At 39.1% G+C, this 18,266-nt stretch overlaps 1 protein-coding gene across 1 annotated transcript; it reads left to right on the top strand.

Moving 5' to 3' along the window:
* Window positions 1–12,268: 12,268 nt before the first annotated feature.
* Window positions 12,269–13,886, top strand: LOC107670881 (fibroblast growth factor-binding protein 1-like). Its single transcript, XM_016463680.1, has 2 exons — window positions 12,269–12,326; window positions 12,883–13,886. Exon 2 carries the CDS (start codon window positions 12,971–12,973, stop codon window positions 13,661–13,663), a length of 693 nt encoding a protein of 230 aa, XP_016319166.1. The 5' UTR covers window positions 12,269–12,326; window positions 12,883–12,970; the 3' UTR covers window positions 13,664–13,886.
* The last annotated feature ends 4,380 nt before the right edge of the window (window positions 13,887–18,266 follow it).

Raw genomic sequence — 18,266 nt, forward strand, 5'->3', positions numbered from 1 at the left:
CTAATTTTTTCCCTATCTGTCCTGCCTTAATCCTGTCTCCACCTTTGTTCCATTTAGTTCAATTTAAATGTCTTTATTATGATGTCACACACACACACACACATATATAGGCTATATATATATATATATATACTGTATATGAGTTGTTGACGTGACATGGCATTTTCACTGTCCCACAAGATAAAAAATGTATACAATTAATATTGTCGTTATTTAAAATGCAGTAAATCGTTAAACATTTCTTTGTCCTACATGGACCAAATGTCCACATTTCTTTGTCCTTTGTCCTACATGGACCAAATCTCAGAATTGTCCTATGGTGTGACTGTCCCAAGCATGGTTCGGTAAATTACAACTTTTATAAATTAAAAAGAAAAGCATAAAAATGTTAATAAATACCTCTGGCATAATTGTTAAAGTGTTTATTTTAGTAAATGGCAATCATTTTTTTCATCCATATATTTCTGAAAGCATAGGAACTTGATACATTTTGTCTCTGAAAACCATGTCCTCTGGTGTGACACCATATCCTGATTTTAAATCGGCCAATTCCAGAGAAAACTTTAATTAGTTGAAGGACCCCATTCATGGTCATGTTACTGAAGACCCTTGTGAAGCCCATGACATGTGCACATGGTCAATTTTTCTCAGAATTGTTCAAATATTTAACTTTTTTGGAACCACTACAAAAGTGTTATGTTTTGTTGTCCTTTGGTGCAACACCCCTAAATTATTTTTTTTAATTAAAAACTGTATGTTGAGCTACATAATCATGGAAAATTATGCAAATGTATCTTGCTAGCCGCTAATGACAAATTAGCTCGGAATAGCAAGGTCATTAATTGACTCAAAAAGCTGAAACGGCCTTTGGTGGGACAGAAAATGCCCACTGGTGTGACACCTGTACTGTAATTTGCATGCAATGAATCATGAATCTCACACACTTGCTGCTGATCTGTAATCATAGTAAAATCACTTGAATATGGTACACGGACTGTGAATTCGTAAGTTGTATCTGAAGCTAAATCATGACTGACCAAATCAACTGGCTCAGTTTGAAGTCTATATTCTACTAATTGAGAAACTGCTTTATCAGTTCTCGCACCTGAACTGATTGGCAGACACTTCAGGTTTCCTTCCTACACTTTCAGGATAATGGCTGTTATTTTTGAAACTTTGAGGGGGTGTCTGAATTCTGCCCTACACAGGAGAAAACCTAGCCAATTGGCCAGTAGTGTTGTTATTATCTGAACACACACTGTGAGAAAAGTGATTGTGTTCCACATGCAATTTTAACTTATTACACTGCCTGGAAGTGTTACAGCAAAACCGGATCTACAGTTTGTTTGATTATAAGGGCTTTTCCACATTTAATCAACTTGCCATGTGGTCAAATCAAACAGACAGTTCAAGGTCCAAACGCTCAAGAAACATGACAAAAGCCAGGCTTGAAAGTCACATCATGCTGCGATTAAATTGCGTCCTGTGTCCTGTCTCATCAAATGAGACTTGAGAATTGAAAACTCTACTGTTAAAATTTTTCTAAAATATAGAGTAAACTAAACAGCTAAACTGCATCATTGCATTTTTTAATGTTGTCGTTATTATTATGAAGTGGGAAAGAATTTAGTAGGAGTAGGCTGGTTAAAAATACAAAATCTGTTTTTTTTATATTGAAATGTTCATAAATTAAAGAACTGAGTGTTATTCCAAGTATTATTCATTTTATATATATTATAGAAGGACTAGCAGGTTTTTTAAAACGACTAAAAAACACTCAAAGGGTGTTGAAAGCTTAGTCTGAACAATATTTCCCAGGTGATTAATAAAGAATTCACTCAAGGTTATTCCTTACATTCTATGTTTTTGAGGAGAAATTCTCTCTAAAACATTTTAAATGGTAGTCTATAGTCTACTACACTGCCACTGAAAAAAAAAAACATGGCACAAGATCTGCATTGTTAATTTTCGAAACCCTGTATGTGATCGTGATGGTGCCTGCAAAACAGGTTTTGCTCTGAAAAACAAGCTTCTTGCCCTGAATTTAACTTGATATTGCAGTGTGTCATGCTGAGACTTTTTCACATTATCCTTGGGTCACACATGCACTAGAACCAGAGGTGTGTCTCTCTGTGTTAATACAAGGTCATTTCAATAACCCTAATGTCCCTCTCTCCATTGAGACACATCATTATGTGGCTGTCTGAGAGAACAAGTAACTCAATCACTCAGTCACAACAGTCTAAAGGGCGGCTCTCTCAACAAGTCAATCTAGCTGCCCTCTTATATCCACAAATGATCAATATGGCACAATGACCATGTCACCGAAATCATGAGTGTTAGCCTGCACACATTATAAAAGCTGTAAATATACTTGCTGGTATGTAGTACAACCATCTAAGTGTGTATCGCTACTCTCCAGCAAGCAACACCAAGCACCTACAGCTTTATTCACTAATTAGCTGTGTAGCCATGACAACAGCAGCGTTGCTCCCAGAGGACTGTTGTTGGCGTAATAAATCGAGTCATGTTTGTGTGTGTGTGTGCGTGGGTGGGTGGATGGGGTAGTGTAATTATCACCATTTGACTTTTCTTAGCAGCACTCTCACTCTTGCTCTCTTTGCGCTTTAATTAGTCATCGGTTTGGCAATCAAGTTTCTTCAGGTGCATTGTAGAGAGATCTGCAGAAAAACATTCTTAACCTCATCAGACTTTTAGGTTAATGTGGTTTTAATTTACAGCACTGTGCAAAAGTCTAACGGCACTCGGGAAATAATGTTTGGAATTGTGGATTTGGGCAGTGACCCTTTATTTGCATTTAAAAATGTTCCGTTTGACATCTGCTACTTTTCTGCATTTCACTTCTGGCCAACTTGGTAATCTAGTTTGTACTTGAAACTTGGCATTGTGTACTGCAAATATTGTCGCCTCTTATGATAAATTAATTGTGATGTTCCTAATTTGTAAGATGCTTTGAATAAAAGTGTCTGCTAAATTAATAAATGTAAATGGCCACCACAATGTGTGCAAAAAAATGCAAAGGCAAAAAAAAGTTAAAATATGCATGAGCTTGAAAAAAATATAATACATTTTACATTTTCTTTCTGTAACAAGTACTGTAGGTATATTAAGGCAAGACACCAAATCTCCAAACTGACCAGTGCATGAAAAAACAATGGTTTTGCCTGTAGCGTCTTGTCATATATTAAAAAGTAACTAATTTGGTACTCTGATTTAAAAATCTTATTATAAATATTTCCTATAAGCATCAAAGAAGACTGCAGATGTAGTTTTGCTCTTCTGAACAAGATTGGTTTCTTATCTCCTCTGCAAGAAAAGTTTTTATAAAATTTCTATTACATTCTATGTATGAAGTTTGTATCATCGTGCCAGTGACCGTTCCAGAAGCTAAGTAAGCGTTTTGCTTGACTTCCTCTTGTCGTTTAAGGATGAGATTTTTAAGTACTGTAAATAAGATGCAGCTTCTTTGGCTCTTGCTGTTTTCATCTTTCTTAGTTTCTTTAAATTTTGTTATGACAGCTGGAACAACGTCTTAAAAATCCAGTTTGGTGGCTATATTGCATACTGTGCAATATACAAAGTTTTGAGGAAAGCCACAAAACACTAACAAACACTTTATTATTTAGAAAAATATATAAATAATAAATCACAAAAAAAATAAGCTTGAAATACACTACAAGGAACCTTTCTTTTGCCTTAAGAAACTTACTGCAGGTTTGGGCAGCTGATGCTACGTGACCAGTGAAGGTCAGTTTATTATCCAAGATAACTTTTCACATACCAGGAGACAATGATCATTTGACCTTCACTTCGAGAGACAGTGGGGGAGGCTTTGGCGGGGATGAAAAGGAACTCACTATTGTCAAGGTTCATGACAATCAGTTGATGAGTAGCCGTTCAAGTCAGTATTTTTGAGTAGTAGCCTGACATCTTTTTTATACTGAGACTGAAAGAGACAGAAATGGAGAACAGGACTTAGAGTTTGTTAGCGTTTGAGAATTTGACAATGAGGACTTCTAGGCACAGAAAAATCCTAGTATTCAGTATTGAAAACACAAGACATATTTTTTATAACTTTTTTTTATAACTATATGGTTTATGGTGATTTTTAAAACTATCTATCTTCTAGAAAATGTGGTGTCAGAGGCAAGTGTCTGCAAGCAAATCAATTCTTTCAACTGAGCCAGTCAATAATTACTCCCAGTATCGATCTGACATTCAAGAGACTGATGACAGTTGAGTTCCATCAACCGCTAAACTAAGCCACCAATTTTGGCATTTTGGTGTACAATTCATTTACCCTAAGGCCATTATTTCCCTTAAAATCTCTCACCTAAAAAACACACACTTCCTATTTAACTATGTACTTAGGCGAATAATGTATAGAATGATGCCTGTTTCAATTCAAGAGTAGGCCTGCATTTAGGGGTTACTTTTATTTTTACTGTAGTATGAAATAATCACCAGATGATTTAACATTTTGTTGCTTAACATTTGGCTATTTAAATACATGAATACTGATTTGAGCAAAAACATATTTAATCATTTTACTTTTCATTTTATCCTAAAGCTTCTGCTTACGAAAAAAGTCCACACTGTAAAAAAAAAAAAACGTAAACATAGGGCACAATGTACTGTATTAAAATGAAGGAATTTTCCATATTTCTTTTTTTCCAGGTTATTTACCTATATTTGTACAGGTGTACATTTTACAAGTGATTTTTACCTGTACTTTTGCACTTCATTGCGTTGTGTTTTACGGTTACCAGAAATGTCCATAAAATTAATGGATTGTCCTGGCTGACAATTATGAGTACATTTTCCTTTTTTTCATAGTGCACTAAAATCTACAAAACAGCCAAGCAACAAGAAGAAAAATAAACTATTACAGTAATATTAATACCAAAATCGCCTGATGTAATGTCCACTCCATAACTGAGATGCAAGATTATGTTCTAAAATCTAGAGTGTTATTTGAAATAACATGGTGAATTTTTATTTATCTGTTACTATATATGGTAACACTTTAAAATAACCTTCACTAAGAATATTTGCATTATATAATGCTCAACAGATGAAATGCCGTAAAACTAAATATATTTGTATATCAGTATGTGGATATATGTACCTGTGTATAGATGTGTTAATATCTTCTAAATGAGAGTTATGAAGTGTTACAAATCGTTAATTTGAAAATAATAGTCAGAAGAGTACACACTCACAGCACTTCATTACTGAAGTTTTTCCTATGTTGATCACTTGGAATTGTCAGTGCTTGCTGTTGTTTTTCTTTAATCATAAAATCTTCAGTCCCCTATGTGAGAAGAGAGGAAGTCATATCTGTTAGTTTCTGGAAAGTAAAGTAAAATGTTTGTTTTTTTTCCTCAGATGTGATAAAGGACCTTGTTTACCTCTGAGTCAGAAAGAGGACCAGAACAAATCAAAGACGTTCAAGGAGATGAATGCACTCTGGTGCAGTGTGAGAATGCTGGACGTTCAGAACTCAATAAACCTGCACGGAGAATGTAGAACATTTCGTATCTTATTCTATCAATGTGCCGGCTGATTGCAGAAAATACATCTCAACAATGCTTATCTTGTTATAGATATTTCTTTTGCGTCAAGCTGAAAATGCTAAATATTCACATCAATTTACAAAGACAGTAGCGAAGGGCACAAGATGAAAAAGAGGGCAGCACAAAATATTGATTCTATCAGTTTCCTTGTTCTTCTCAAAAGCAATAACCTTGCCATAAAGGGAATGTCAAATTGGCAGGTATTCAAGGTTAAGGTGAAACGTCTTGGTTACGTATGTAACCCTTGTTCCCTGAAGGAGGGAACGGAGACGTCACATCGATGACCGATGAAATCGGGGATCTCGCTGGAGGGACCAATCTACTTTGAGTGTAATCTAAACGAGCCAATGCACATTGGCATGCGATGATTGCATCCAGCTGCTGCTGATCGCAGCGCGAGTATAAATTTGCAGCAGGTGCAGTGCATACTCAGGTTTTCACTGAGGAGCCGAGCCGGTAACCCGGCCGCTCAGCGGTGGTACAGCGGTGGTGACATGACGTCTCCAATCCCTCCTTCAGGGAACGAGGATTATATACATAACCGAGACATTCCCTTTCAGTCGGTCACTTTAGACGTCACGTCGATGATCGATGAAATTGGGGATCCCTACCAAAGCACCACGGATGCTGACCCTTCCAGTGTCCTGTGCGAGAAGACCAGTCACAAGAAGACACAAGAAGACCAGTCACTGTTGTCGTAGCACTGCCCACTCAGTAAGATTGGATAACACTGGGAAAACGTACCCGTTCCACTTGGAACAGGAACATTGTGGAAGCCCCATCCTTGCCGAATGAGGTTTCAGAAGCACTTACACATATGGAAAACCATTTAGGTGCATATGGAAGATTTAGAAGTGGTTATAACCTTCTTGAGGAATGGCAGAGAAGTCTGCTGGGGAAACACGGGCTTTAAGCTATACCGTGGAGAATACACATATGGGATCCACTCAGGTCACTACATATGGCACCCAGCCCTCTACCTCTACGCTCCGCCACGTCTGGCTGCCGAGGGTGATGGAGAAACTTGACAGGGTCTACAGTACAGATGGTCTGGAGCAGTTTAGCAAGTCGACACTAAGACGGGGCCTCTCGGTGACTCTACCTGTTTGAGGTGAGAACACAGGAGGATACCAACTCATCACGAAGGCTATAGAATCTAGCGAACGTATTGGGGGTCGCCCAGCCCGCAGCTCTTCAAATATCTGTCAGCGAGGTGCCACGAGCCAGCGCCCAGGAGGATGCAACACTCCTAGTAGAGTGAGATCACGACCTGAGCGGACAGGGCAAACCCTGTGCCTGATAAGCCAGGGTAATGGCATCCACTATCCAGTGGGCCATCCTCTGCTTAAAGACGGCATTCCCCTTCTGTCGGCCTCCGTAACAGACAAAGAGCTGATCTGAGGTTCTGAAGCTTTGTGTCCGGTCCCGTACCATCTTAAGGCATGGATGGGGCAGAGCAAAGATAGGGCTGGGTCTGCCTCCTCCGGGGGCAGCGCTTGCAGGTTTAATACCTGATTCCTGAAGGGGGTAGTAGGAACCGGGGCCTCAGGGTTACCTGGGAGTCGGCCGCCCAAACTCTAGGCACGATTCGTCGACCGAAAATGCGTGCAGGTCCCCTACCCTCTTGATGGAGGCCAATGCAGCCAGGAGCAGAGTTTTCAATGACAGAAACTTCAGCTCAACTGGCTGCAAAGGCTCAAATAGGCCATGCTGGAGTGCTCTAAGCACCAGACTCAGGTCCCAAGAGGGTATAGAGGGAGGCAGAGGAGGATTCCACCTTCTCGCCCCACTAAGGAACCTGATGACCAGGTCATGCTTCCCTACCGACTTCCCTTCCATGGGGGTCGTGATTAGCAGCAATCACAGCAACGTAGACTTTAAGGGTGGAGGGAGACAGCCTTCACTCCAAACCTTGCTGTAAAAAGGAAAGCACAACTCTGATCGGGCATCTCCGGGGTCTTCTCGGTGAGAAGAACACCACTCGACGAACAGGTTCCACTTCAAGGCGTAAGTGTGTCTCGTAGACGGTGCTCGTGCTGAAGTCATGGTGTCCGCTACCTTTTGGGGTAGGTCACCTAGAACCTCTGCGTCCCATCCAGGGACCACACATGGAGTTTCCAGAGGTCTGGACGCGAGTACCACAGGGTGCCCTGTCTCTGAGTCAGTAGATCCTTCCGCAGAGGAATCTGCCGGGGGGGCGCTGTCACGAGGAGCATTAATTCTGGGAACCAGGTCTGGTTTGGCTAATAGGACGCAACGAGCATGACCTGCTCCACGCCCTCCCGGAATTTACACAGTGTCTGTGCAAGAAGGCTCACTGGGGGGAACGCATATTTGCGCAGGTCCCGCGGCCAGCTGTATCTGTGATGAGTGTTCCCTCAGCCAAGGAGTAGAACAGCTGGCAGTGAGTGGTTTCTGGAGAGGCAAACAGGTCTACCTGAGCGGCTCCGAAACATCTCCAAATCAGCTGGACCACTCAGTGCTTTAGCCTGATGGACCTGCAGTAACGCCTCAGCGTGGAAGGCGGAGGCAGCTTTTCCACAGACCGCATAAGCACCACTGGACAGACCAGACGAGTACCTACAGGCCCGGGAGGGGAGGCACGGTTTGCCCTGCCAGGTGGAGGCGGTATTAGGACACAACTGCATCGCAACCGACCGCTCCACCGGGGGGACCCCCGTATACCCCCTAGCTGCACCACCATCGAGAGTGGTGAGGGAGGAGGAGTTAGCAGGTCGGCTTCCAGCAGAAAAAGGTGCCATCCACGACCTGGTAAGCTCTTCATACACCTCCGGGAAGAATGGCACCGGGGCAGGGCGCTGAGAAGCAGCACGGGCCACCCCGAGAAACCAATTGTCCAAACTTGAGGGCTCGGGACTAGGGTTGGGTACCGAAACCCGGTACCAATATGGCACCGGTACCCATGTAACCGGGATGTACTAGAACCGAATCAGAACGCAGATTTGGGTGCCTCATTTCGGTGCCATGCCTGAGCGATCAATTGAAATAACTTCTCCGTTCTCAGTTCTTCTCGGTTCTCCGAAACGGATGTAAGAAGCATCATCACCGGCACCGCACGTGCAAAATAATTTCCCAACTGAGAAAATGCACGTGAACTCAAGTCGGAAAGCTCTAATAATACAAATCCAACAAATCTTTGTAGTAACAGAGTATCCACGGGTTGGGTACTAAAAGCCAAAAAAACTTCCATTTTGATTTCATGGTGACTTTAAGACTTTTTTTGTATAATTTAAGACGTTTTATGGCCTTAAATTTGATACAACTAAATTTAAGACTTTTTAAGGATCCGCGGGAACCCTGATTTTGTGCTCACAATTTCTACATAAAATATTTTCCAGAATTTTTTTTTTTTTTTTCTGAGCTTTTACGATTTTACTACTTTACATGACTTTTTCAGGTCTAGAAATTACAATCAATTTTAAAATGTTTTCTTATATTTTTAAACTTTGTTTTGTGTTATTTCAAGGCCCCGTTGAAGTTTGCTGTTTTGTTTTTGTTTTTTTTTGTTTTTTTATTATAAATTATTATTTAATATGACTGTTTCAACATGAATGCATTATAGTACAACAAGACTAAAATGACGCAAACTTATAATTGGAATCCTTGAAACGTCAACATATATTTTGAGACCAAAGACTTATGATTTTCAGCTTCATTGAAGGGGACTAATTCAATTGTTTTTGAATGAATAGGCTAAGTGAAAAAACACTATTTAGGGGCAAAAAGCTTCCTGTAAAAAGAGCCACTTTGGAAGCATGAAAATTACATTTTCTTGTACCCCACACTGCTACAACGAAAGCACTATTTGTGGTCAGATCAGAAACATTATGTTGTGGCAGCACAACGTATTGGCTACAGTCATTGAGAGGTTCCCATGCGGCATGAGTGTAAGATGAGTGAAGTGCTCCCAGCACCTGTCAACAGACACATCACTCAAAGTCGCAATCCAGCCACTCTGCCTTTTTCATTTTAATGACATTCAGACACTTTTCTCCTCTCTCATGTAATGCAGAAGTCCTTGCGTCTGTTATTCTCCCCTAACGACTGATGATATGCGAGATTATCTTCTTCAGCGAGCGGCTGATGACACTACATGAGTCCTTGATGAGGAATGGCATTTCTTCAACACCCAGTCCCGGTTTATCTTCCGAGCAGTTCTGCAATCAGCGAGCACAGTGGCCATCCAGCACCATCGACGGTGATTACTGAGCAGGCGAGATGCACCCCGTGTCGACCTTGCGGGCTGCTAATGACGGGGGAGAATCTAATTGTGAATCAGACGGAGGCCAAGGCACTCTGGACAGCTGCAGGCCCATCAAACGAGATCTGAATTCATGGAATTCAGATTTCTTCAACCATCCTATGCTATGTAAATGAACAAACGATCACCCTATGAATGTGGTCACCATGATCAGCTATCAGATCGAATTGATTTCTGTTGACTATAATGTATAAAGAGAGGGTTATATTATAGGGTTATAAAGAGAGGGTTTTTGAATGTTATAAGTGGCCTAATACATATTTAAAAAACTATACATAACTAAAACTACATATCTTTATTTTAATACACATCAATCAAGTAAATCAATATATTATCACTATATAATAATGTATATTGTAATTAATATTATAATTAAATAATAAAAATGTATTATTATTATTATTATGAGGTTTTATCATATTTAGGACATTTTCAGCCAGTGGTCCCCTAAATCCACCTTATTTTAACGTAAGAGCAGGTGTTGACATTTGTAATTTGAATATGGTATGGTAGGATTCCGGTGTCAATGGCTTATTTTACCTGTACAAAAGATTATATTTTGCTGCTTTTTATTGCAAACTAGTATCTTTTATCATATCATAATCACACTTATTTTATTATCATAATCACTCTGGTTTGTAGCACCAACAGGTTTACTGTTTCCTGAACTTTGTTATTCTTCTAGTTATGTACATATATTCAAAAAATAGCTTACTTCCATTGCAAAATAAGGCAGATAACTCCTGTAGAAGCCTAAATCCAAACACATCTCCACCACCAGCAGAGGGAGATGTTGCTGCTGTGATCTGATGAGAATCCACTGCAGAGATTCTTTCTGAATCTTAACAAGAACACAGTCTTTGAGCTGAAAACCCTCACACATGCCACACATTCTTCTCATGGTAAATTCAAACCATTTAATTCATCTTCAAAATGAAGAACTATGCAGAGCATCTCAGGGCCATATTTAATACCCAAATTGTTGCTTTTTTCTCAGTGGCTCACTAGATAAATAGAAAGCAAATGCAGATAGCAAAAACATGATGTAGATGCAGAAAACACAAAAGACAACAAGAACAGCAAAAAACTTGTAACTTTAATGCAGTGAGTAGAAGCAGACTCTATTAGTTAATTTGATTCCCGCAAGCTCCTCACTCATGAGATGCTCATAGCTGCTCATAGCTGCTCATAGCTGCTCATATGTCCATCACAGTTCAACACGTAATTCCCAAAAGCACATTCAGGGTTTAGAATGAATCCAAACTGCCTGTGAGGCCCTGAGCAAGACAACAGCCATGTATGACCTTACCAGTGTCTGCTGTGGGTCAGCAGCTGGGGTTCGGTTGGTATGGAGACACAACTGACTATCAAGAATCTGAATTAACTGAGCGGAAAAAGAGCAGAGCACGACTCGGCCACAGGGATGGTTTAGGATTAGAAAGTGTTAACATATACGTAAGCATGGACGCAAATGCAAATAGCAAACACACACACACACACACACACACACACACACACACACACACTCTCTTTCACACACACTCTCTCTCTCACACACACACTCTCTCTCTCACACTCACTCACTCACACCTGAGCAAGACAACAGCCATGTATGACCTTACCAGTGTCTGCTGTGGGTCAGCAGCTGGGGTTCGGTTGGTATGGAGACACAACTGACTATCAAGAATCTGAATTAACTGAGCGGAAAAAGAGCAGAGCACGACTCGGCCACAGGGATGGTTTAGGATTAGAAAGTGTTAACATATACGTAAGCATGGACGCAAATGCAAATAGCAAACACACACACACACACACACACACACACACACACACACACAAACTCTTTCAGACTATAAACACAAACACAAAATCACAGGCAAACACATAAGAGTTTTTCAAGTCTACAGCTTTTAACTGGAAAAATGTTAACAAAAAAAAAAAAGAAAGAAAAAAAAAGTCCCCCTTACGGAACTTTAGGGTGCTTGCTGATCCAAGGATAAGTACATTTGAAAAGAAACATGCCCAAACAACAAGGAAATGTTGTTTGATGCCATTTAACATTAAAGTAATTAGCAGTTTTGAAATGGTTCCAATTATTTTTGTTTATTTAGTCAGACAAAAAAATATTTTTCTATTTATTCATGTCGTAAGACACCAAGTGCTCAGGAAATGAGGATAGGCGAGAGAGAAACCGAAAGATTTAGTGAAAGGAGACAAAGAAGTGGAGAGAAGGGATGGGGTGAGGGGTGTCCATTTGTCTTCAGACGAGGAGGGAGGTGCCAGATTTGGGAGGTTTGGATACCCTATTGATGCCCCCAAAAAGCATCCCCCATCCAGCCCCCCCCCCCTTTCTTTATCCCTCGATTCTATCCTTAATTTCTCCCCCCTGCTTTCTTATCCTTCCACAAGCCTCTCTAACCCACAGTCCCGAAGGAACACTCAGCTCGGTAAGTAAAACAGCACTGAGAGAAACGAGAATATGTAATTTTTCAGCTGTTTTTTAAATGCAGGTTCTTGAGTGGCATAAAAGGAGGGGAAACACATCATATCTGTGCTAGTTTTGTTTATGAGGATGACGATGGTGGGATGTGATTTGGTGCATCATCAGGCCATTGTTAAACAAAAAAATTATAATTTTTTAAAACATTTGAAGACTCATGTCAGTGTTATTGTATTAGTATCATACTCTTATAATTATAAAAGTATGATACTATTATCATTTTTACTAATATTTTGAATAAGTTATTATTTTTTAATAAGTTTTTTTTATTTGATCTATTTATTTAAATATGCCTGTATTGTTTTTGCTCATTTTTATTTCATTTTTATTTTTATTAGTTATTTTAGTACAGTGTAACTAAATGAAAATGAGAAATGTTATCTCAAAGTAAAAAAAAAGTTTAGTTTTTTTATTTGTTTTATTTCAAGTAACAAATGTATTTATGGATTTAGTTTTAGTTAACTATAATAACCCTGCATCATTTTTTTCTCTGTGTTTTGCAGGTGCTGTGATTTTGTTTCCATTCTGAGGGTGCTGTGTGTACCCTAAACCAGAGATTTCTCCCATTCTTTAACTTGCATTCACGCAGCCATGCGAGGGCGGAGTCTACTCTTCATCTTTTCCCTCCTCTTCCTCGTCCTGTCATTCTCTGAGGCAAAAAAAAAGTCCAAGCAGCCATCAGATGCAGTGACTGGATCAGAGAGTATGGCAGTAAATCCCTCGCTGGGGTCAGGTCAACTAAGCACTAAGGATGGGCACCGCTGCACCTGGGAGACGCTAGAGAGAGGAGCTAACATCCTGCTCCAGGTGAGCTGCACCGCCCCAAGTCAGGAGGGGCTCGGACCTCACTACACATGCCAGTTTGCTGGAAAACCTCAGGAATGCTCCGTCTACAGCACTCAGTCCTCCCAGTACTGGAAACAAGTGGTGAGCAAACTGAAGAAACGAAAGAACGCTTGCGAGGGGGTGAAAGTCCTGAAAACACGCCTATGTAAAAAAGCGCCCAGCGCATCTCACATGAAACTCACGGAGAGAAGCGGAGAAGAGACCACCACGCACACGAGCAAGGGAATGCTAGAAGAGAGCAAACAGAAAACGGAGGCACCTGCAAGGAAAGAAAAAGAAGTACAGAAAGAGAAGGAAGAGGAGGTGAAGAAAGAAGAGGATGAGGGCTTCGGAGAAGTAATGAATGATGGATTCTCAGACATGGAGCCCGCTGTGAGCTACTGCGGAGAGGGATGGCATTCTGTCTGCAACTTCTTTGTCAAGTTTTTTGATGGTTAAAAAATAGAAACATCTGCTATCAATGCTGTCTCGGACCCATGCAGGGGAGGATAAGAATGTTGTTGCATGTGAAAAAGACAGAAAGACAACGATGTTGGGTACGACTGAAATACGACTTAGCAGAAGTTCATCATCTAGTTCGACATCATGGATAAAAAATTATGTTGAGAAGAGGAAGACAAATAGACAGAGAAAGAAGTTTATGTATAATATTTAACAATCACACTAATCAAATAAACTATGATCTTACAATTAATTACTTGTGTATATTGTAACTAAACCTGATTTAACTTTTTATAGATATGAATAATTGTATTTTATATTCGACACATGACCTTTGACTTTTTACTCATTATGAAAATTGTTGTATATGATTATTGCAAATAATATTCAGATCAATAAAAAAAAACGAATTTAATGAATTAAACATGTATACATTTTTAAAAGCAAAATTGTATAAATATATGACAGAAAATAATTCCATCATTCATCACTTATAGATCGCAGTGCTTAACACAGCTGATTGACAAGATTGAAAGTCCTTCAGCTCTCACACAAGATGAATAAAAGAACCTTGCACTTTCATGAACTATTTATATTGTGTATTCATGTGTATAAATGTGTGTATATAGGTGTTTATCAGTGAGTATGTTGTATTCAGACGGCAGTGGCTTTATTCGTTGTGCACTCAGCACCAGTAGTCAGCCTTATCAGTGGTCTAAAATGACGGTCACAGAAAATAGAGGATCTCATGCGACAGTTCAAATCGATGAAATGTGCCATTTAAGTGGCTTTCACCTTCCCCCTGGTGAGCCAATTGGAGAAGAAGAGGAAAATATTGTGGGGTGAATATGGCTCTTTTGTTCAGGCTTTTCTGTAGTCTCACAACTGCCTACAGCGACACATTTAATAAGCAAGCTGTGCAGCTAAATGGTTGGACAAAGAAGCTAGATTTAGAGTCATCTATTGAAGGCTTAGAACATTCTGAGTCAGCCAAGCGAGCAGAGATAGATTACAATATTTTGCTCATAGTCACAAATGGATTTCGTCAATAGACTCAGTGGCAGGGTTAATACAGCAGATTCATCTTTTCAACTAAATGTTGGAGGAACGATATTACATAGATGTCTAAAGCCCTCTGGAGTGTAGCTGTTTTAAGGATAAATGGACTCCTACTGGCTTTGCTTTGTTAAATTCAACTCACCTGAAAAGTGACTTTCATGTGTGCCAAATTGGCATCTGGCATAAAGAACGTCTGTAATACATGATCTAATCACCCAGAAGTACACAATTTGAAATTTGCCATCTTTGCTCATGGCACCAATTTGTCTCAACTTTTTGAGACAATTGCCAAATATTATGTGACTTTTCATGCTGTCCTGACAACACTGAATAATGCTTAATATATATAATAGGACCCTATAAAATCCATTTCATTTTTTCCCAAATTCCATTTTTTTTTTTTCAAACTTCCATTTTTTCCCTTTTCATTTCTCCAGACTCTGTTTTAATGGTTAAATTAAATTTTATTAATCAAAAAAACATGTAAACTTAATCAAAACCACAAAAAGTCCACAACGTAACAGCAATTTATTAAAAAATTTACAAAAATTACTTTTTTAATGCCCAATGAAATACATTAAATTTCAATGAAATAAATGTAAATAAAAAACGAAACAAATTTAGTTTTAGGTTTTTTTTGACCAAATTCTGTGTTTTCCATTAATTTTCTGGATACATTTTTAATGGTTTCATTACATTTTAATAATCAAATAATCAATTCTGGTAAATATTTTTTCTGGTAAATATTCCTTAAAAATAATGTTTTAATAATAATATACCTCCGTCACAGTTTCTTCAAGTTAAACCAAACTTTTATTTTGATGGGTTCCTGTGAAGACCTTTAAGTTCCTGTTTGTATATGCTATGATGAAAGTTTAAGTTTTTCTCACAAGAAACCGTAAAATGCTCATGAAGTGACTCTTGTTTTAACAATGCACCTAAAAATACTGAATCGAGTCATTAAGTAAAATTGAAAAGAATTTGATCAAATTTCATTGTGAATCGGATCAAATGTTTCTGAATTTCTAAAAATCATTCTTGAATCAATTCACTGTCTTCCCAAAGATTGTGCTCTGAGTCTGAACTAGCAGCAATGAAGTGCATTTACTGTCAAGGCCAACACGACATGTTTAGAGAAAGACTTTTCAGCTATTCTCTTTCCTCACTAAACAAACTGCTGTCTCACCAAGAGAAAAAAAACTAATATTTATTTAAAAGAACTAATCACCCTTTTTTCTCATCCATGGAAAAGCACTAAACATTTGGCGGGGTGCTGCAGATGTATGTGTGTGTTTGCCTCTGCAGGGGGTTTGGACAAATTTGTTTGAGATTATTGGTAAACAACTATGGGTTGATCTCATGTATGAATGGTAAATGACTTTAAATTCCACAATATTAATCAGCTCTGACTGAGTCTTCAGTTGTGAACAAGCATTATATATGTGAGAGGGATGCCTGAGTCAAGACCTTCAGTCTCCTATAATCCTCTTTTTAGGTTTATATTTTTTTTGTTTTGACTTTGGATTAAACCATGTTTGTTTTGTTAATTTGCTGCATGCAGAGAATACATGACACTTTGGGTTAAAAGTGACCATCAAACTCTCTACAGGGAAAAGAGAGGAGAGGAAAGCAGTGTCCGAGTATACCTAACTAACTAAAAAAGTAGCGGAGCTACTAACCTTTTCCACACTGCTAGAGACGGAATTCGTTAGATAGAATTAATCCCTGATCGAATGAGTCCCTGGCGGTGTGAAGGCGCCTAACTTACTGTAACTAGATTAGTAGCATGACATTTTCATAGTAGTAAAGATTTTATAGGAACAAACTACGTTTTCCGACCAATACAGTTGTGTAGAACAAGCAAACTCCGTTTTAAAGGGGTCATATGATGCGATTTCAAGTTTTCCTTTCTCTTTGGAGTGTTACAAGTGACACAACAGAACAGCAATGCATTTTATGGACGACCGTTTCGTGAACCTAGGAGAGGAGGTAATTCTGACTTTGCTATGACAATCTGGCGCTTCTGAATCAGCTACTGTTTTGTTATTAGTTTAAGTATTTGCTATTGACTGTTCAAATGCTGAGTTTTGCGCATCCTGTTGAGCGAGAGAAAGAAAGAGAGAGAGAGCGAGAGAAAGAGTTGAGGAGAGAGAGAAAGAGAGAGAGAGCGAGAGAGAGCGTGAGAGAGAGCGAGAGAGAGCGCGAGAGAGAGAGAGCAAGAGAGAGCGCGAGAGAGAGAAATAATGATCTTTAAAAAAGCATCATATGACCCCTTTAATATCGGAGCAAAAGAAACAAACACGCTTATCTGAACTCCTCTCTCGAATATATAATGCCTAGCGTCGAAAGTTCATTCTCGGTTCATCCTTCTTTTTGATTTATTTTTCTTCTTTTTAATTCGATTCATCCTATATTTACCGTTCTCATATAGGTAGCCATGTAAAACCGAATATTTTTAGTGACTCAATTCGTCCTAAATGGTCCCCCTCTCTCATTTGTAGCGTTGAAAAGTCCAATTCATTTGAGTGATTCGATACTTCCTTAATCATGTCCTCTCATGTAGCGTTGGAGGTCAGATTAATATTAGTGAATCGGTTCGTTCACAAGGTTACTGTAAATCAGTGGTCGCCAACCCGTCGATCGCGATCGACTGGTAGATCTTTATAACTGTCCCAGTAGATCCCGAAAAAAACAGTAAAATAAGTACAAAAATGCATTACATTTATGGGGTTATATTAATGCATCACTGAAGGGAACTGTCTTGAGAAAAGTTTCGACGGCAATGGCATTTTCTTCTCCGTATAAAGCGCGGCTCTGCTTTGTTTACAGCGGTAACCAAGGAAACGCTATTGCGGTCGGTTCATAAGCAGTGTTGCCAAGTCCGCGGTTTTCCCGCAGAATCGGGCTACTTAAAGGGATCATATGATGCTTTTTTAAAGATAATTATTTTGTGTATTTGGTGTAACAGAATATGTTGACATGCTTTTAATGTTCTCTCTCTCTCTCTCTTTCTCTCTCTCTCGCTCTCTTTCTCTCTCTCTCTTGCGCTCTCTCTCTCTTTCTCTCTCTCGCTCTCTTTCTCTCTCTCTCGCTCTCTTTCTCTCTCTCTCTCGCTCTCTCGCTCTCTCTCTCTCTCTCTCGCTCTCTCTCTCTTTCTCTCTCTCTCGCTCTCTGTAGCAAATAAATAAATAACGCCTAAAGTCAGACCATTCTGTTTTTGTTTTAAATCCTGAAATTTATCTAAATCAAATAAAAAACAACTGCCCGTGCAGATCATGATTAAAATGCAGTGGTTGCCTCTAATTTCAAATGGCTAGATATTTTTGTTTAAAGCCAGTTTGTTTGTTATAAAGCAAATAGCCAATAAATATATTTGCTTAAAAATCAGTATCAGTATCAGAATCCAGTTTGCTAGTTAAAAAAAAAAAAAAAAAAAAAAAGACAAGAAAATCTGAATTCTGAATCAGGTATGATCGGTGCATCACTAATTAAAATACTAAGTAAAAGGCCTCAAATTTGAAGTACAATCTGGGATGTCTTT

The sequence above is a fragment of the Sinocyclocheilus anshuiensis genome, unplaced genomic scaffold (assembly GCF_001515605.1).
Source record: "Sinocyclocheilus anshuiensis isolate Anshui unplaced genomic scaffold, SAMN03320099.WGS_v1.1 scaffold784, whole genome shotgun sequence".
NCBI lineage: Eukaryota > Metazoa > Chordata > Actinopteri > Cypriniformes > Cyprinidae > Sinocyclocheilus > Sinocyclocheilus anshuiensis.

Bases quoted from the DNA above. Each gene is read 5' to 3' on its own strand.
- LOC107670881 (XM_016463680.1), top strand. From the start codon at position 12,971: ATGCGAGGGCGGAGTCTACTCTTCATCTTTTCCCTCCTCTTCCTCGTC.